Source organism: Capricornis sumatraensis, chromosome 2, assembly GCF_032405125.1.
Source record: "Capricornis sumatraensis isolate serow.1 chromosome 2, serow.2, whole genome shotgun sequence".
Classification (NCBI taxonomy): Eukaryota; Metazoa; Chordata; class Mammalia; order Artiodactyla; family Bovidae; genus Capricornis; species Capricornis sumatraensis.
In genome coordinates this window covers 136,195,984-136,218,084 of record NC_091070.1, presented here as the reverse complement: position 1 = coordinate 136,218,084, position 22,101 = coordinate 136,195,984, and the positions used below count along the sequence as shown (strand labels likewise).

The 22,101-nt window shown below is 37.7% G+C and overlaps 1 protein-coding gene across 2 annotated transcripts in view; it reads right to left on the bottom strand.

The window, feature by feature from the left end:
• Positions 1–22,101, bottom strand: part of LOC138074573 (mitochondrial adenyl nucleotide antiporter SLC25A24) — a 58,430-nt gene that overhangs the window by 23,567 nt on the left and 12,762 nt on the right. For both annotated transcript variants that reach the window (XM_068966749.1, XM_068966750.1), the window contains exons 3-6: positions 18,923–19,010; positions 11,350–11,461; positions 6,877–7,035; positions 3,993–4,145 (exon numbers count right to left, since the gene is read on the bottom strand). In XM_068966749.1, coding sequence (XP_068822850.1) covers positions 3,993–4,145; positions 6,877–7,035; positions 11,350–11,461; positions 18,923–19,010 — 512 coding nt within the window. The remainder of the gene's footprint in view (positions 1–3,992; positions 4,146–6,876; positions 7,036–11,349; positions 11,462–18,922; positions 19,011–22,101) is intronic.

Below are 22,101 nucleotides of genomic sequence, written 5' to 3'. Positions count from 1 at the left end.
AAGAGTTCTCCATGCAGTCAAATGGCAAATCCTGTCACAGTCTGGATAACATTTCTTCCTCTGCCCTTCCACTCCCTACCCCACACACATACTTGGCCTGAATACTTACAATACTTGTCTAACTCTCTCACTTATATTTTTTGACTTCCTTCTTTGTACTGACATGCTTCCTTCAGCCACAGGCATGCCATGAAAACAAAATATCAAAACCCAACATCCTTCCATTCTGTCACTCTCTCCCTTGTCTTTTCTCCTTCCTTTCATTGAAGGTAAATTCCTAACAAACATGTCTACTGTCCAGTTTTCTTTGCCTCCCATTCCCTTTGGCTCATCTCAATTGGTTTCTCACCTCATTACTTCTCTGAAACATTTATACCAAGTTTTCCTATCCCTGAGGTGATAAATCCTAAAAGATAAAACTTTTTATCATATTTCCTACCCTTCATGAAAGTCTCTTCCTCTTACTTCTAGGCCATCACTTTCTGTAGATTCCTTTCTGTCCCCTTGGCTGCTCTGTCTCAGTCTCCTTTGCAGGTTTCTCCTTCTACTTCTCCCTGGGCCTATCCCCAGAACTCGTCACATTCTATAAGTCTGTGGAGGAGCTGGAAGGCTTTGAGCAAACACTGAAAATGTATTTGCTCCACTCATGATGAAGCTTGGAAGCTGGAACGAGCCTAACAAAGGGTTATGAGCGTTCACCGAGTACCTGAGGCTGGGAATGGATAACGAAGGGTTATATACCCGGCCTTGAGGCATTCGAAGGCTTCCTTATGACCACCTGTTTCTGGGAGCAAGGACTGTTGTTTCATGATAAGACTCCCTTTAGAGTTTCGCCAAAGCTATGTTATGTCTTGGGCAATGGGAACTGTATCTTATGCTTGAATGCTTTAGTGTTTATCTGGAATGGCTACGTGCAAGTCTGCCTTATGCTCTATTCCCTGAGAATTATAAAACTGCGCAGTTAGATCATAAACTCTGTCAGTCCTCTAGAGGCTGTCCCTGAGTGTCCTTTTCAGAGTGCGGTTCTCCGAGCCTTATAAACTCTTCTTGAGCGATCCATTCCAAAGCCTTCACCTCAATGACAACCTATCAGAGATCAAAGGTCCTATGGTCTACTCCTTCTACATGTTACAGAAAGAGCTCAAACCCAGCCTGTGCAAAATGCAACCTGTCATTTGATCTCAAAATTGATTCTTCTTTTTGTCTTTTCTGTGTATTTGGTTGCTCAAGTTAGAAATCAGAAATCATTCTTGATTCTTCTTTTTCACCTCCACATCCACTCAGTGAGTTCTGTTATTTCTGTTTCCCCAAATATTTTTCAGTTCACATCAGTTTTTCTCCAATCACTGCAGCCACTGCCTTATACTGACACTCATCATTTCCTACCTGAATCCCTGAATTATTTTCTTACATAGTCTTCCTGCCTCCAATGGAGCCTCACTCTCTTCCAACACCTCTCTACTTCCCAGGTTGATATTAAATACAAATATACTCATTCTACTTCCCTACATAGGACATTTCAATAATGTCCTCCCCACATTCAGGATAAAATCCAGACTCCCATCACATCTGGCTCCTGCCTATCTGTCCAGCCTGTTTTCATCATCATCTTCCTGGACATACACTCCATGACACTTGAGCCCAGTGAAACTTTAGCTTGCTTAGTGAACGATGCTCTCCTGTGCCTACATTTCTGTCCACAGGCTGCCACTTCTGTTAAAAATACCTTTCCCTTCATCTTAATGAACTTAAGACTGAGGGCAACCTTGGGCTCCAAACCCAGCTCTGGCAGTTCTTTGTTTTCATTCATTCAACAGGGATTTTCCGGAACTGGAACATACACTGAAAACAAATACTGCCTAAGGAAGCTCACAGTCCTGAATTCAGTACTGAATTCTGATGAAAGTGCTCACAGAGGAAAACAAAGGGAAGGTTTCCTGGAGGAAATAACTCTCCCGTATAAGTGCTGAAGCATGTTTACCACCATAAGACCTAGAGAAAGAGGAATGGGATGTGTGTGTGTGTCTGTGTGTGTCTGTCTGTGTGACTAGAGCTGGGGTGGTGGAGGGATGACTGTGAAGTACCCCTGGGATATCTAGGTGGAGATGCACAGATATGCAGTGCACAGGTGGATGGGTAGGTACCAAGATGAATAGAAAAATGCTAGAAGGGAAGGCAGTTAGAATACAGATGGCAGCTGAAACCATGAGAGCACAACACCACACTGCCTCCCTGATCCTGATAAAACTGCACTGTTACACCAGTGAGAACCAAAATGGACCACCACTTTATCCTCTGTTGATGTGTTTAAGAGATCTACATACCAGACTGACACTATCCTTTTCTTCATTTTTCTAAACTGTTAGTTTTTCAATGAAACAAAACCTATTTGAATCCAGAAGGAAGCTAGCTAGATACTCTGGGAAATTTGAGAATAATAGTTATCCCAAAGTAGTTTACAATTCACTGGGAAAAAGAATGGGTTTTCTATTATCCAGTGGAAAACTGAATATTCCATAATATAGTATTCTAAGGAAGTCAGGCAGGTGAGGCATCAGTTTTGGTTGGGATGCTTAGGAAATGCTTCTAATAGGAAGCTGGACTTAACAGAGCCCTGAGGGATAAACATACCTACACCAGGGAGAGAAAATAAACAGGTAAAACAGGCCCCAGAGACCACCACAAGGACACTGCACCACCTTGTGCAGAGAGCTGTCTCCTGATCTCTAAGAAAAGTTATCATGCAGAAATTAGAATACTGTGAAGAGCACTCAGAAAGGAGTCTGGCTGGATGGAAGCAGAGGATGCCTGTTGGTGGTGTCCAAGATGAAAATTAGCCAAGTAGCATTAAGTGTAATACACATAACTGCTTACACTAATACAAACTTCCGCAAACATTGACTTCCTGCCTATGGAATAATGGTTTTATTAATATACTTCAATATTTGTTTTAGGTTCTGGCTTTCCTATCATAAAATCCAGTATGTGGTCAGAATAACCTACAGGTATCTAAAATGTAAGCAGTAACTCATGATTTCATAGAGGGAAAATATCCTTCCCAATGACAGGCTGTAATTTAAGTCATAGAGGCTAGATTTTTTTTCAATTTTTTTCTTTGCTTCTCTATTCTTTTAAGCCAAGAAAAGACTCCTCTAGACTTTGTAATCTTCTCAAGAGTATTCTGTTGCCCAAGAACTAAACACTAAAAAAAAAAAAAAAAACAAACTAAACTGAACACTCAAAAATCTATTTGAAATAATACAACTTATAAGGTGGAGTTAAATTTCAAGGTTCTTATTATCAATGGTTAACAATGACAAAATAAATCATGGAAAGAATAATTTTGTGCATGCTTAACTAGACAACTCTGCTACTGACCATAAAGAGAAGCCAATTCTAAAATCCACTAGTGTATTTCCTCTTAACATCAAATTAACAGAAAGGTTAATTCAGAAGTAAATCACATTCATTCATTTACTCATTCACTCATTCATTCAACACTTATTGAAGACTTATCACATGCCAGGCTCTGTCCATGTGCTGGAGCGCATGGAGAAGCAGCCAAGCCCCCAACTGATGGAGCTTTATTCTAAATTCAACTCAGTTTTATAGCAATGTCAGATTACGCAAAGGATCTGAACTTAAAAGTTTTCCTTCCAAATTCTGGATGGGGACACTTTCATAAAAACTTATGTTCATGTGCAACTTCTATTCTGAATCCAAAATGAGTAAGCTAAAATCTTGCATTTCCTTTAAGAGCTACTTAGAAAACACAAAAACCTTTCTGATATAAGTAATATGAAATTCAGAATCCCAGAATTTAGTGCGGAATCTCTAAATTAATCTAATCTCCTGTAACAGAAATTCTTCATAGAGTATATGTAGAAAATTATCAGGTATTAAAATAAATAATCTAAAATGCATTATATTTTAATTGTTATTGAATCAGTTTGACTCCTTTATTAACAAATTCCATAGGCGATAACTATTACCTGTTCATACGCCCAGAACTTAACAGCTGTCTCAGGAGCAATTTTAATGACGTTTGTACCATTTCCTCTCCAAAGCGACCGGATACCTCCTTCTTTCACCATCTGCCGAAAGCCGCCATATATGTTCATTTTCGCTGATTTTGATCCATGGACCTAAAAATAAAGCAAAATGATATAAAATACTGGTAAGATGTTATCATTACTATTTCTAAAGCAGCAATACAACCACTCTCTTTTCTTCAATACTGTTTATTACTACCAAAAGATGTATTTGAAAATATAGAAGGTTGAGAAAATATATGATGGGAAGAACTATTGCCACCATTGTAGGAGCCTGACTCTAAGAAAAAATGATATCCTCATTTTGGGAAAGCAGAGAAGACATGATTGAAATTAAAATCATGAACAACACCCATAAGATAAAATGAACCAACTTAATACTTATTAGGCTATGAAACACCCTTTGGCATATGAGCAAGTTCAATGTAAGAAAAATTAGAAAAATATAGTGAAGGCAATATATTATTCCTCCTCCCTGAGAAATAAGACAGACATGAAATATAAATGGGACTGAAAACAATTTGGATATTATGTTTATCAGAACCACAAAGACTAGGATATACATAGCCTGACACCAAAAATAAAACCTGTACATTCTATGGCTTATCTTGAGGTATCATGTGTGAACTCCGGACCCAGTGAGTATCGATAAATTACCTGACTCATACTACCAATGTCATAGTTGTTTAAATAAACTAGACCTTATGCTTGCCTCTATCTAAAACTGATTACATATAATAAACCCCAAATAAAGAAGTCAGCTATTCTTTTTTGTTTTTATTTTGCACTGGGATATAGCCAATTAACAATGTTGTGATAGTTTCAGGTGAACAGCAAAAGGAATCAGCCATACATTCACATGTATCCATTCTCCTCCAAATTCCCCTCCCATCCAGGCTTCTACATAACATTGAGCAGCTCCATGTGCTACCAGGGGCAGTAGGTCCTCATTGGCTATCCATTTTAAATACAGCAGTGCGCCACATGTCCATCCCAAGCTCCCTAACAATCCCTTCCCTCTGGCAACCATAAGTTTGTTCTCTAAGCCTGTGAATCTCTTCCTGCTTTGGAAGCAAGTTCATTGTACCATTTCTTTTTAGATTCCACATTTAAGGGAAGTCATACAATATTTCTCCTTCTCTGTCAAAAGTCAGCTATTCTTCTGATTGTTTCAGCTTACACAAAATGAGTCACTACTACATTAAAAAAAATAATAATACGATCAGAGGAGCTGAAGATTAAAAGTTAGCCATGAGGGCAGTATGTGATGTAGTCACAATAAAAACCTTCAACATCAAAGACTTAGGTGAGCTTCCTTGACTGGTGTGCAACTCTGTGCATGCTGTCACAGGCTGATGCCAAGAAATAACACACTGTGACTCTTCGGGGAGAAAACAACAGAAATTCTGCATTAGAGTCTTCCATGGACTCAGCCCTATGATCCTTGGCTGATTTTAATCTGTATCTTTAGTTCTAAAAAACCATAACCATAAGTATAAAAGCTTAAAGTGAGTTCTGTGAATTACTGAATCTGAAGGTACTTTGAGAAACTTCCTGAACTTGTAGGAAATAAAGTCAAAATATATCCATTTTATTTTAAATAAACTGCACAGTAAAATATGACAAAGGAAAGATGAATGCTTATTCAAAATTTCTCAAAGTCAATTTACTACCATTCCTAAAAACAAAAATACATGCCAATTCTCTCTCCTTTCTCTTTAAAGCAGTATCATTACCCCTAAATATATTTTGAGATGTAGATATATTCTAGATGAATTCTAGAATTCTAGTTGAAAATATTGTCAGAAATCATTCTGCACAGAAATCTAAGGACAAATACAAAAGTACTGACCAGGAATAATAACACAATTTTCAAAAACCTTCTTAAAGCAGCTACTATATTCTAGTGGGATGTTCCAGCCTACTAGGCATTTTCCCATAACTTACATTGTGTAATGTTTTTACCACTCTTGTTAGATAGTCTTGCTCCCATTCGAGAATGAAAGAAAATGGAGCCTCAGGGGTTTCATGCAGTATGAGAAATACAGTCAAAAACACTCCATTCCTTGCCTAATTTGTTGTGAAGGAAAAGTTATTCAACTCTCTGAGCCAGGTAATATGAGGATAAAATCCCCTGGCTGCATTATTAGAAGATTAAATGGGTTACCATAATGAAGACCAAATATTAATCCTTTCCTTTTCCTCTTTCTGTCCACTCTGACCAGCCAGGGTTACACTGCTAGTAAATAGCAAAGTCAATCTATAAAACCAGGTCCTTTCTACTAACCTCAGATTTAGAATAACTTTTTAAATTACATCTTTGTTCCAACAGTCTAGATTTCAGTAAAAACCCTCTTTTGAGAAAGTACATAAAATAGAAGGAAAATATAAGTAGTTTAAGGAGAGTACTACAACAATGGCTAGAGATTTTCCTTTCTAATTAAACATTTGAATAGGCACAGGATGCCAAGATTAAAAGTTCATTAAACACATATTCATCACACCTTCCTGGAGAAGGAAATGGCAACCCATTCCAGTATTCTTACCTGGCAAATCCCAGGGACAGAGGAGTCTTGCAGGCTATAGTCCATAGAGTCACAAAGGCTCAGACACGACTGAGTGACTGAGCACATACCTATGTACCAACAGCTTAAAGTAAATACTTACATGGACTGAATTTAGGATTAATAGCAATAAAAATGAGAGACTCTTTTTTAAAGGTATGATTATTACTGAGATATCTTTTATCTTTTTTCAAAGTACCACATTTCTCACTATTTCAGAATATTTTGTTCACATTTAGACACACAGTCATAAAGCTCACCTGCATCATGACTTTCAGACGATCCAGAGGGGCCGTGCTTGTCCGAGAGACAGCCCCGGCAACACCTCCCGCCAAAAGCTGCCTCCACCACTGTCCCGACTTTCTTTCATCTTCTGTGAATTCATCTGGAATAGTTAAACTATCTCCAATGTCAATACCCTGTTAAAATGGAAGAAAAATCCCCAGGCTCCTTCAATTAAAGATAGATCATTCCAAGAGGTTTGTTTCTTTCAGAGAATTACGTGTTATTTTATAAAGATCAGTTTCAATCCTTAGAAAGTATTATACTGAACCAATCTGAGCATTTATGATTATAAATAGCCTATTTACACTAAATAAAGTACAGTATCAGTCCACAAGGAAAAAAAATTAACAGTAATTACAAATTTACAATACCAACAATTACAAATTTTCTTAACAGATTCAGGATAACTTTTCCAGGTCTCAGTTAGAATGAAAGAGCAGTGTTTTATCAGATATAGAGAATCTTACTAGCTATAGAAAGAATTATTTTGTCAGTTCTTCAAAGATATTCCTTTTATCTCAAAATTATATCTACATTATATTTTATATCATGATATGTGCACTAAATATATAAATGAAAATTAAATTAAAACTATAATGTGAATGCCCCTAAACTTATTTCCTGTATATAAATATTTTTATAAATTTAACTTGCCATTTAAAAATTTAGCTAACAGGGAGGTACTGTTTAAAATTATCTACCTTTCAATCTATTCTAAACATTACAGTGGATAACAAATATAACTTGACAGAAACAAAATCATATAATAATATTTTTACAGCTTTATTATCTAAATGGTTCTAGTATAAAAGATTTTATAAGTAAGAGTGTCAGAGTTAGAAGCAATGCTATAATAGAAGCCCTCTACTTCATTTTTACTATCAAAAAATGGATATGCGGTTATAGCCTCAACTATTAACTATCTCCAAAGATAAAATAATAATTTTATTATGTAAATATGATTTTACATAAGCATACATAAATTTTATCAAGGCAACTGAACTACTAATATAGTATTATTTATACTCAGAGTTGAAAAGGCATCATTTTCTGTTGTTCAGTCGCTAAGTCATGTCTGACTCTGCACCGCAGGGACTGCAGCACACCAGGTCCCACTGTCCTTCACTATCTCCTGGAGTTTGCTCAAACTCATGTCCACTGAGTCAGTGATGCTATCTACCATCTCATCCTCTGCCAGCATTTATCACCATTCATTTTACAATTTTCTAGGTAAGGTTAGGCATTGTTACTAGTGGCAATGTGAATGCTAGGCTTCATTTAGTACATATAAAATGTACTAAAAACCAGGAATAAGTATAGAAGTCAAGCCTATTAGAAAAATTAAAATTTTCTCAAAGAGTTTCCATTGTTTCCAGGAACAGGTTGCACACTGAAGTGAATTTTTATTTAGGTCAAGATATTTCAGCAGGATATTAATGGAATTTAATTAAAATTTGAAAGTTTTGAGGAATACAGAGAGATAGGTGTGCAGTGCTGAGCAGATGAGCCAAACATTTATTTAACTTACAATGATTATTATGATAGATGCTTTATTCCAGAGATAAATCTGAACAAGCAAGTTTCAGAAGGGATCTTTGGCATATCAACCATGAGGCACTGAGATTATCTCAGTGATATATTATCTGTACAAAGTAACAGCCTGTAACCTTTACCCTTCCCTAAGGCAGAATCCACAGAGTCAAAGGCTTGGGTATAGTCCATAAAGCAGAAATACATGTTTTTTTGGAACTCTCTTGCTTTTTCCATGATCCAGCAGATGTTGGCAATTTGATTTCTGGTTCCTCTGCCTTTTCTAAAACCAGCTTGAACATCTGGAAGTTCATGGTTCACGTATTGCTAAAGCCTGGCTTGGAGAATTTTAAGCATTACTTTACTAGCGTGTGAGATGAGTGCAATTGTGCAGTAGTTTGAGCATTCTGTGGCATTGCCTTTCTTTGGGATTGGAAGGAAAACTGACCTTTTCCAGTCCTGTGGCCACTGCTGAGTTTTCCAAATTTGCTGGCATATTGAGTGCAGCACTTTCACAGCATCATCTTTCAGGATTTGAAATAGCTCCACTGGAATGCCATCACCTCCACTAGCTTTGTTCATAGTGATGCTTCCTAAGGCTCACTTGACTTCACATTCCAGGATATCTGGCTCTAGGTGAGTGATCACACCATCGTGATTATCTGGGTCATGGAGATCTTTTTTGTATAGTTCTTCTGTGTATTCTTGCCACCTCTTCTTAATACCTTCTGCTTCTGTTAGGTCCATATCATTTCTGTCCTTTATCGAGCCCATCTTTGCATGAAATGTTCCCTTGGTATCTCTAATTTTCTTGAAGAGATCTCCAGTCTTTCCCATTCTATTGTTTTCCTCTATTTTTTTTGCATTGATCGCTGGGGAAGGCTTTCTTATCTCTTCTTGCTATTCTTTGGAATTCTGCATTCAGATACTTATATCTTTCCCTTCCTCCTTTGCTTTTCACTTCTCTTCTTTTCAGAGCTATTTGTAAGGCCTCCTCAGACAGCCATTTTGCTGTTTTGCATTTCTTTTCCATGGGGATGGTCTTGATCCTTGTCTCCTATACAAAGTCACAAACCTCTGTCCATAGTTCATCAGGCACTCTGTCTGTCAGATCTAGTCCCTTAAATCTATTTCTCACTTCCACTGTATAATCATAAGGGATTTGATTTAAGTCATACCTGAATGGTCTAGTGGTTTTCCCTACTTTCTTCAGTTTAAGTCTGAATTTGGCAATAAGGAGTTCATGATCTGAGCCACAGTCAGCTCCCAGTCTTGTTTTTGCTGACAGTATAGAAACCTATCAGTTTCTATATGCTGTATATACATACATATATATATACACACACACACACACACACATATATATATACACACATATATATATCTATAAAACCTATGCTGACTCTTGAGAAATCTATATGCAGGTCAGGAAGCAACAGTTAGAACTGGACATGGAATAGCACACTGGTTCCAAATAAGAAAAGGAGCATGTCAAGGCTGTAAATTGTCACCATGCTTATTTAACTTATATGCAGAGTACATCATAAGAAACGCTGGACTGGAAGAAGCACAAGCTGGAATCAAGATTGCCGGGAGAAATATCAATAACCTCAGATATGCAGATGACACCACCCTTATGGCACAAAGTGAAGAGGAACTAAAAAGCCTCTTGATGAAAGTGAAAGAGGAGAGTGAAAAAGCTGGCTTAAAGCTCAACTTTCAGAAAACTAAGATTATGGCATCCGGTCCTATCACTTCATGGCAAATAGATGGAGAAACAGTGGAAATAGTATCAGACTTTATTTTGGGGGCTCCAAATTCACTGCAGATGGTGACTGCAGCCATGAAATTAAAAGATGCTTACTCCTTGAAGGAAAGTTATGACCAACCTAGATAGCATATTCAAAAGCAGAGACATTACTTTGCCAACAAAGGTCCATCTAGTCAAGGCTATGGTTTTTCCAGTGGTCATGTATGGATGTGAGAGTTGGACTGTGAAGAAAGCTGAGCGCTAAAGGATTGATGCTTTTCAACTGTGGTGTTGGAGAAGATCCTTGAGAGTCCCTTGGACTGCAAAGAGATCCAACCAGTCCATCCTAAAGGAGATCAGTCCTGGGTGTTCGTTGGAAGGACTGATGCTGAAGCTGAAACTCCAATACTTTGGCCACCTCATGTGAAGAGTTGACTCATTGGAAAAGACCCTGATGCTGGGAGGCATTGGGCGCAGGAAGAGAAGGGGACAACAGAGGATGAGATGGCTGGATGGCATCACCAACTCAATGGACATGGTTTTGGTTGTACTCCGGGAGTTGGTGATAGACTGGGAGGCCTGGCGTGCTGCAATTCATGGGGTCACAAAGAGTCGGACACAACTGAGTGACTGAACTGTACTGAACTGAAGGCAGAATCCTTAAATGCCTATAAAAGCTGAGCAGCGCATCTTCACAAGATTTCTGGAAGGCAGTAGCTCTTCCAAGTTTTGTGAATGGCAAACATAGGAACTACATCTGCAATCTTTATGAAGTCTTAGTTGTTGTTTTTTGTTGTTGTTGTTTTTTAAGATATTCAGTCCTGTCTGACTCTTTGTGACCCCATGGACTGTAGCCTAACCAGGCTCCTCCATCCATGGGATTTTCTAGGCAAGAGTACTGGATTGGGTTGCCATTTCCTCCTCCAGGGGATCTCCGACCCAGAGATCGAGCCCAGGTCTCCCGCATTGTAGGCAGAAGATTTACTGTCTGAGCCACCAGGGAAGTCCCCACACCTAACAGAGTATGTAGAATTCTTATAAGTCAATGAGCTAGCTACAGAGACTTAGGCACCTGACCCACAAGTGTGGCAGAGGACTCCTGGATGATAACTATACCAATGGTTTACAGCTCCAAATAATTGACAATTAATACATAAAATGGACTCACAGTAGAATGTTTCCAGAAACGGATGATTTCCTCAATATCTGTAACGGGATTAAATAAGAAGTAGTCTCGCCATTCATTCCAGTCCACTGTCATTGTCCCATCGGCATCAATGCTGAAAACAAAACGAAGCTGGTTAAAAAATAAAATATAATTTTTAAATAAAAATAACATTATTGGCCATGTTGCAGAATGACAATTTTTCTTCCAACTTAATATTCTTCTAAGGTTTTTGGAAATGGCAAATGGCAACAAGCATTTGATGATCTGTTAGTTTTAACCATTTTAAATAAAAAGGACTCCAAATTTATAGATCTCACTAAAAGCTACTTTTGGTGCTCCATCAAACTCCAAGTCAATGAGCTAACAAAGATAAAATTGGGGGGTAGTCCATGGATGATTCATGTGACTATATGGCAAAAACCACCACAATATTGTAATTAGCCTCCAATTAAAATAAATTTTCAAAAATTAAAAAAAAAATGGGGGGTAGTAATGAATAAACTAGTGATTCATTTTTATTACACTGGCTCAGGAAGATAGTTCTTAATGTTCTATTTTAACATTTGGATATAACTTTGGAATATACTCAATATACGCTATCAATTTCCTTCTCCAGTTTTCTCTATGCTAAGAAACTAGCAGTGATTATATACTTTAAAAATCTATTGTAAAGCAACCATCCATCAGTTTAAAAGAAACAGAATTTTTAAAAAATCAAACTTGGTGATTCAGCCTTTCGAGTCTTAAGAAATCCTAGTACCTTATCTTCAATATTTATGGTTAATATACTGTAGCTTTGAATATTTTTCATTAACTTTTTGCTTGTTTTAGAAGTTTCTTGGCAATAATGTCATTTGTACCTGTTTTTCTCTCCCTAAAAGTGACTCTAAACTGCCCAGGATTTTGACTGTTTTGTTCACTACTGTGAGACCCTGGACATAAAGTGGTCAGCAAAAAGAATGCGCTCAATTATTTGTTTAATTAATGAATATCTCTGAAAAAAAGCCTAAGCATCTCCTCCTTTTTTAATTTATTCTATGAATTGTGTGAAAGTGATGCATAAAGATATCAGACAAATAAAATTCTATTTTCATATATTTTTGATATTTCCCAGCTCCATTTTTAACTTTGATCTGCACACATGAAATTACACTTAAATTTTCATTTGTTCTAGCACACAGGTATTAACATTTCATATTTGCCTAAGTCCTAGTTACTACTGATGTTTATAACATTATTCTTCAGGGTTGCCATATTTATTACTCTATTTTCAGTGCTATTTTCCATTTTAATGCAATTGCTTATTATCTGATCCCACCCCTCAATGCTCCACATGCAAACATCCTATACAAGGCAAGGATGTTTGGTTTATTTTATTCACTGATATGGCCAAAGTGTCCAAAACAGTGCCTGGCACAGAGCAAATTACTAACTAAATGAATAAATGAATTTCAAACTCTAGCTTACAGCCACAGAACCCTCAGTGTCAACAAACTTAAAATAGTCCCATGGTGGGTTTAAACTGTATTTCTCTTCAGATTACTAACGCAGTTGACCAATTTATCCTATTCACCTGCTATTCATTTTTTTCTTCTTGTCAAATGCTTGTTCATATCTTTTGCCCATTTTTCTAATGGGCTGTGTCTTTTTCTTAAATGTATATAGTTTTTTATATAATCGATTTAATCCTTCAAGTTATAAATTAGCAAGTACTTTGTCTTTTCACTTTATTTATAGTATCCATGAATTATTGTTGCTGTTCAGTCGCTAAATTTATGTCCAACTCTTTGTGTCACCATGGACTATGGCACGCGAGGCTCCTCTGTCCTCCACTATCTCCCAGAGTTTGCTCAAATTAATGTCCATTGAGTCAGTGATGCTATCTAACCATCTCATCCTCTGCCACCCCCTTTTCCTTTGCCTTCACTCTTTCCCAGCATCATGGTTTTTTCAAATAAGTCAGCTTTTTGCAACAGGTGGCCAAAATATTGGATCTTCAGTTTCAGCATCAGTCCTTCTAATGACTAGTCAGGGTTGATTTCCTTTAGGATTGACTGGTCTGATCTCCTAGATGCTTTTAATTTTAATATAGCTGAATTTATCAATCTTTTCATTTATGGCTATTGACTTCCGCGTTTTTCAAAATAAACTCTTCCCTATACTGATATATAGGCATCTGCTTATTTTTCCCTTAGAGGTATTACACATTTAGTTTGATTTTTTTTAATTGAAATATAGTTGATTTACAATATTATGCTAGTTTCAGGTATATAGCAAAGAGACTCAGTTGTATATATTTCAGATTATTTTCTGTTACAGGTTATTACAAGATACTGAATATAGTTCCCTGTGGTATACAGTAAATCCTGTTGCTTACCTATTTTATGTTCAGCGGTTTGTATCTGTTAATCCCATACTCCTAATGTATCCCTCCCCTCACCCTTTCCCCTTTGGTAACCATAATTTGCCTTCTGTTTCTGTGATTTCTATGCATGGCGTAAGGCAGGTATCCAACTGTATTTCTGTCTGCATGGATAACCAGAAGCACCAGTACCATTTATTGCATAGTCTCTTCTTTTCAAAGGGATTTGCAAAGCTACTTCTCTCATGTGACAAATCCCAAACATGGATGCGTCTGTTACTGGGAGGGTAAGTTCCATTTGTCAATTTGTCTATCTGTGTAGCAACACCACTCACTATATCTTAATTATAGCTTATAACAACTCTTGATAATCTGATGGAGCAGGCCCCCAGCTCCTTATGGCTCTCCAAGAATGTCTTGGTTATTCCTGGATCTGTACAGTTTCATTTTTCTCTGGAAATACTTCACAGTCCAAATGCTGGGGCAAAGAGAACAATTGAGAGGATAGTTCAGGATTGGGAGAAAGCAAGTAGGAATGGTGAAAGAATCAAGAGAAGATTGATGAACTGGTGGAAATGAAGGGGCCGGAGGTCTGTAAGTCAAAATGCAAATACCAGAGGAGCAAGACAGTGTAGAATCTAGAGGAAGAAGGGTCATAAGGTAAGATACAGGTATTTAAGACTTCGGAGGAGGAGCAGCTTCAAGTTATGATACAACTGGAGAGAGAGTGGGCTACCGAAGCAAAAGGGAATAAAAGGCTCAGGTGTTGGGGAAAGTGAGGAACATTAATGCTAGAAAGGAAGGGGAACCACCAGCATGAATACTGCAGCTTCCTAGGACTTTGGACAAAGAGAAAATGACCATTTGACAAGTCCTCAATAGATGTAGAGAGGGAACTAGAGGCAAGGAAATAAGAGGAAAGATGGATGGAGATGAGAGCCTAAAAGGAAAGTGGCTTTTTTACTTGGGGGCAGAAGATAAAGATACATGAAGCATACATATTTGGATAGACACCTACTTCAGCTACTCCCCACCATATCTTCTACAGAAAAAGGAGAACTAGGAGGCTATATTTCAATAGGCTATGGTTCCTGTCTCATACTCTGATGATTCAGCCACAGCTGTTTCAAACAGCACCTTTCACATTTCTTTTCCATGAATTCAGTCTTGGAAACGGTAAGAGACAGTGAAATGGCAGAAAAGAAACTGACATTTGGAGGTATATGAGTCACACTGATGGCTGAGCCCTCAAGGGGAAATCTGTGATTTATACTACTGAAAACACAACTGTGAGATAATAGAAAATGTATAATTTGGTCTCTGTTCACTGATCCTGCCTCAGAGTCCTGATAGCCCTTCTACTTTATAAGTGATACAAGCTCTGGGGCATCTCCTGTTCTAATGAGGCAACTCTGGCTGGGCACCTGGATGAGGAATGGTCATCAGAAAAACTAAGCCATGATCAGAAGCTTGGAATTTTCAGCCCCTTCCTCCCAAACCCAGCCCCCAATTATCCAGAGAGGGGAAAGGGACTGAAAATGGAGTTAATAAGTGATGATGCCTATGTGAAGAAGCCTCCATAAAAATCCCAACAGTATAGGATTCAGGGAGCTTCTGGTTAATAAACACATCCACACACCAGCAGGGTGATATATCCCAACTCCTGTGCTCGGGACCCTCCCAGACCTCCTCTTGTGTGTATCTTTTTATTGGCTGTTCACCTGTATCCTTTATAATATTCTTTCATAAACTGATAAACACAAGTACACATTTCCCCAAGTTCTGTGAACCCGTCTGGCAAATAACTGAACCCAGCGGGGAGAAGGTCATGGGAGCCTCTGATCTGTAGCCAAGTCAGGCAGAATATGTGGGTAACCTAGGGACCTCCTACTCCTTGTGACTGGCATCCGAAGTGGAGAGCAGTCTTGTGAAACTGAGCCCTGAACTTGTGGGATCTGACACTACCTCCAGGTCGACAATGTTAGAACTGAATTACACAGTATGACATCCAGCTGGCATCGCTGAGAAGTGCCTGTTGGGGGGGAAACCCACATATTTGGTGACCAGAAGCTTCAGAAGTAAAGTGTTTTGTGGAGTAACAAAGAAGTCTCGTAAAAGGGAAAATTGAGCTTTTTTTCTAATCCAAACATATTCTAAAATTTGTACTGAAAAAGTATAAATGCTAATAATAATAGTAATAGCCTAACAGTGCAAAAGAATATACATTAGCCACTGGGGAAACAAAAAAACCATGACATACCACTTCATAACCACATACCCACGGTTAAAATCAAAAGACGGAAAATAACATCAGGGAAGATGTGGAGAAATTCAGGCCCTCCACACGCTGCTGCTGGGATTGTAAAACGGTGCAATCACTACAGAAAGCAGTCTGTCGGTTCTTCAAGCAGTTGAACACAGAGTTACCATATGACCCAGCGATTCTTCACTAGGTATATACCCAAGAGAATTATAAACAAGTTCACATAAAACTGTGTGCACAAATATTCATAGCAGCAATATTCATGATAGCTGAATATTGGAAGCAACAAATATTGGAAGTGGAAGCAACCCAAATGTCCATCTGTTGATGAATGGATAAATCAAGTGTAATATATACATAAAATGGAATATAACTTGGTCTAAAAAAGGAAGGAAGTAGTGATGCATGCTACAATATGGATGAAGCTTGAAAACACGCTAAGTGAAAAAAGCTAGACACAAATGCCACATGCTGAATGATTCCATTTTTGTATGAATGTCCAGAACAGACAAAGTAGATCAGTGGCTGCTGGGAGCTTGCAAGGTGAGGAGTAAGGAATGACTGCTAGTGAATACAGAGTTACTCTGGGGGTTGATGAAAATGTTCCAAAATTAGATAATGGTGATGGTTGCACAACTCCCTGAAAATAGTAAAAACCAGTGTAAAAACCACTGTAAACTTTAAAAGAATGAATTTTTTGTATGTAAACTACTTATCAATAAGGTTGTCATAAAATATTTATATATACAATTATATAGTGTCATTTAAAAATCCACCCTCTATATTACCTGTGATATATTCTGGAGCTTAGGCTAGAATTTGCATTGGTCCTAAAGCTACCAAAAGGAATATAGGAATAGGATTTCTGGCCAGCAAATCAGAGAAATACTCTGTTTCCTGGAAAAATGTGGCTTTGGGGAAGAATATTGCATACCCCATATTCCACTATCAAAATGCTATTTAAGGGCCTTCCCTGGTGGTCCAGTGGTTAGGACTCCATACTTCCACTGCAAGGGGCACGGGTTGGATCCCTAGTTGGGAAAACACACACCGCACAGCGAGGCCAAAAATTAAAATTTTAAAACTGCTGTTTATCTCCTTTTCATGTTTTAGCTTTACATTTCCTCAGGACAGCCTTTCCGATCCAATGTTAACAAAAGGGACGCCAATGCATAGCTCTGAGATTTGGGCCTTCCTATTACACAGCTGCTTGCAGAGGAAATTCTGAATAGACAGAAGGGAGGAAAATGCTACAGACACAAAAGGAGATAAACGTGACAATACAGCCATTTGGAAGAAACTTTTCAGGTACTGTTGAAGACTGGAAACACTGACAAGAATACTAATATAATGTAACTATCCTTTTCTATTTTCTGTTACACTTTTTTTTTAAATTGGTCCCTGTACTGTATTTGTAACAAAAAAGCCTTCAAGGACACTTAGACTTCAGAAATTATCACTCTATCCTGTGAAATAACACACTAAATCTGACTGCCCTGGGCATTAATGTTCAAACTGTACCTCTATTTTCTGAAAGAAATAGGTATTTCTTTTTATGTGTGTTGGGGGGATATTTTCTCTTTTTTTCTTTTTTTTTTTTAAATCAAGGTACAACTGATTTATAATATATCAGTTCCAGGTGTACAACAGTGATTCAAAATTTTTATAGACTATACTCCACTTACAGTGATCATAAAATATTGGCTTTATTCCCTGTGCTGCACAATATACCCTTGAAGCCTATTTATTTTACACTTAGTACTTTGCACCTCTTGTCTCCCTATCTTGCCCTCTCCACTTTCATCTCCTGATTAGTAACCACTGGTTTGTTCACTATATCTATGGGTCTGTTTCACTAGTCTGCTCACTAGTTCTTTAGATTCCACATATAAGTGATAATCTACAGTATTTATCTGTCTTTGTCTGACTTATTTCACTAAACATAATCCCTCTAAGTCCATCCATGTTGTTGCAAATGGGAAAATTTCATCCTTTTTTATGGCTGAGTAATATTCCATTGTATATATCTACCATGTCTTCTTTACCCATTCATCTGTTGATGGCCACTTAGGTTGCTTCTTTCTGACTATTGTAAATGGTGCTGCTATGAATTCTGGGTGCATGCATCTTTTGAAATAGTCTTTTCTTTTTTTTTTTTTTTTTTTGATATATACCCAGAGTGAAATTGCTGGATCAAATAGTTCTATTTTTAGTTTTTTGAGGAACCTGCATACTGTGTTCCACAGTGGCTGCATCAAGTTACATTCCCACCAACAAAGTACAAGGGTTCCCTTTTCTCCATGTCCTCATCAGCATTCTTTATTTGTGGTCTTTTTGATGATGGTCATTCTCACAGGTGTGAGGTGCTATCTCACTGTAGTTCTGCCTTGCACTTCTTTGATGATTAGCAATGTTGAGCACTTTTTCATGCTCCTGTTGGCCACCTGTATATCTTTCTTGGAAAAATGTCTGTTCAGTTTTTCTGCCATTTTTTTATTCGACTTGTTTGTTCTTTTGAAATCAGTTTCTTTGTCAGTCAGTGAGGAGACCTTTGGGATTTCTCTCTTATCCAGTCATGTCATGCATAAGATAAAGCAGTGATGCATCTGCTTGACTCCTCATCTTGAAACAATGAGTTCTACTGTCACATTAGAAACCAAATAGGAAACAAGATAGCACTAAAACTTTTAGGCTCCTTCTGTAGAGATTTAGCACCTTCCTATCATTCTACCAGTCCTGGAGGCCTTGAGAGAGTTTTCTCATTCCTACACTTTAGGTGCATTAGCACACACAAAATGAAAAGGGAGAAAAGCAGGAAAAGATATTGTGAGGAATGATAAGGTGCAGAGAATTGTTTTAAGCCATGCTTACAAATGCAGATCTTTAACACAGGATATTAAAATTAAAAAAAAAAAACAAAAACAGTTGTCAATACATCAAGAGCTTACCTTTGAAGAATCAATTCTGCTTGTTGTTCAGAAATAGTTAGACCTAGTATCTGGAGAGACTGGACAATTTCAGAAGCCTCAATTTTTCCTTTAAAAAATAAAAATTATAAACTCAGAAGTGACAAGGACCTTAGAAATATGACTTTCAAATCCCTTACTTTATAAGGGAAAGCCTTGAACTGATTAAGGTAGTATTATGAATTTAGATGAGTTACAGATTTGCTTAAATACATACTGCAACACCAACTCAAATTTTAACAAATATATTAAATAAGTACATATATATTATTTCATTCAAAAATCATAACAGCCTTGTAGGTAAATAATGATTCCATTGAAAGAAGAGACTGAGCTTACATGGCCCTACAAAGAAACCACATTAAGAAGCAACAGAATTGAAGTACAAACCAAGACACTCAAATTTTGAAGTAAATTCAGTTAAGGTAGGATCTCTTAAATATAAAGTATGCATTTATTAAATGATGAAGCATTTATTATGCATAAAGATGTATTGCACTGAGTTAAAAGAAAGTAGAAAAATGACTAAATGAAGCCAAAGAGTGTGAAATATTCTTTTGAGAGATCTGGCAATAAAAATGAAGAAAGCAGGGATAGCAGGATGATAGAAGAAGGAAAATTATTATGATGAGAGCAATTAGAGCATGCTGTGGAAAGGAGAAACAGAGGAGAAGAAAGAGAAAGGACAAGCAGTAAATTGTAAGACTGCATTTCCCTGAAGCAGTTCACAGACTCATGATGATCCTAAGACTAGTATGAATAGGAAAGGATGAAACAAAACAAGAGAGGGTCTGATGCCAAACCAGGATTAACAGCAAAGTTCTCCAGGAAAAGAGGAAGACAAAAATTACTGTTAGTGGTGAGAGGAAAAGACAGGATTTAAGAGAAGGACTTTGAAGGGATGACAGGATTGGGAGAGAACTTTCTAGGGAGAAGAACGGAGCAGCATGAGAATCTGGACAGCCAGAGGCTTTCAGAAACAGCCGGCCTTCTCAGCAATGAAAGTCTTCAAACACCGTTCTGAGTAATCACCTTTATAACTGCCCTCCCAAAGAAATACAGCTGATTTTCATTATTCAAGCTGGTTACTTCCTATAAGGTCACTGTGAACACAGAATTAAGGGAAACGGAACCATTGTTCCTAAGGGAAATATGGGGTTAGGTTCCTGTAAGCCTCTCGTTTTCTCATCAATTTTCTCATCAACTGATCAATACAAAAACTTGTTTGCTGTGTGTTTCTGTTTAAATTCACCTTGATATATATAAAAACCGATATATATATATATGTTATTCACATATTAAGTTATATATACATACATACATATATATATATATATATATATATAAGTTAAGGCTGACTCATCAACAGTGAGCTCATGGTCAACAGCACTATAACTCTTGTCTGAGTAAAGTGTTTTGATACATATATTTTTCTCCAAAGACACTTCACAGCCTTCCCACATTTAGGAATGCACATCGACATTTTAGCACTGCTCTTGGTAGCCATTGTAAATAGTGAAATCATTAACAAAAAAACACAAAAATGCAAAAGACATGGCACCAAATAGGCTGCAGAAGGACTTATTTACACTACAAAAGCTACAACAGGGAAGCAGAGCATCACCTTATTCTGTCTCAGCTAGAAATGTGCTCACCAAGAAAATGAAGCTTGTGGCTTTGCTATGCAAATCCATGAATGACTGCAAAAGTACTGTGAGTATAATTTGGGGGTTACTTCTGGAGTTAAATTTTATCAAGTAGACAAATTCTCAAATACAGAATTCATGAATAATTAGGATAGATTATATATGCTTTCCTTTGTCGTTGGTTAATTGCTAACTTGTGTCTAACTCTTTCGCAAGCCAATGGACTACAGCCTGCCAGATTCCCCTGTCCATGGATTTCCCAGGCAAGAATACTGCCTTCTCCAGGGAATCTTCCCAACCCAGGGATCAAACTCATGTCTCCTGTATTGGCCAGCAAATTCTTTATCAATGAGCCACCAGGGAAGTCCCAGTTTCCTTTATGAAAGTCTAATAAACACAAATATGAACCTATAATGAGAAAGTGTTTTTAAATATATAAACAAGATAAATTGAGAGGAAACTGTTTTATCTACTACAAATGTATCATAAGTTTCACCTTTAATACAACATTGTAAGTCAACTATACTTCAATTAAAAAATAAAATAGAAATACTTCACCTTTATTTCTTCTGGTTCATTCAGAACTTTCTGAAATTAACCATTGATATGTGCACACCATACACACTGGATGATCAGCCTCTACTCATCTGGAGATGATCCTTAGTTAGCTCCATCTCCAGGAACTGCCTGACCTAACACTATATAGACAGTCTTGGGATGAAAGTTGTGGGAAGAAACCAAGTTGACTGTAAGAATTGAATTTTGCTGTAAGATTAGACTAAGGTAGAGTTGGGGCATACAATGTAAGGTTTATGGGTGCTAATAAATGTTCTAACAGTACTACTTTCTACCACAAACTCAGTTCTTCCTAGCTGAGAGTCACAGATTTGAACAATCATCAAAACCATTCAAGGGATTTAGTTGTTTGTTTGAAGGAACTTGCCTTGAATCTAACTAAAGTTAAGGTTCAGTATAAACCAGGGCTTCGTTGGTGGCTCAGTTGGTAAAGAATCCACCTGCAACGCAGCAAACACCAGTTCGATTCCTGGGTGGGGAAGATCTGCTGAAGAAGAAATAGGCTCCCCTCTCCAGTATTCTTGCACTTCCCTTTTGGCTCAGCTGGCAAAGAATCTGCCTGCAATGCAGGAGACCTGGGTTCGATCCCTGGGTTTGGAAGACCCCTGGAGAAGGGAACAGCTACCCACTCCAGTATTCTGACCTGGAGAATTCCATGGACTCTATAGTCCATGGGGTCACAAAGAATAGGACTTGATTGAGTGGACTCACTTCGGGCTTCCCTGGTGGCTCAGCTGGTAAAGAATCTGCCTGCAATGTGGGAGACCTGGGTTCGATCCCTGGGCTGGGAAGATCCTCTGGAGAAGGGAACAGCTATGCACTCCAATATTCTTGCCTGGAGAATCCCATGGACAAAGGAGACTGGTGGGCTACAGTCCATGGGGTTGCAAAGAGTTAGACAAGACTGAGAGACTAACAAACATATAGTCGATGGGGTTG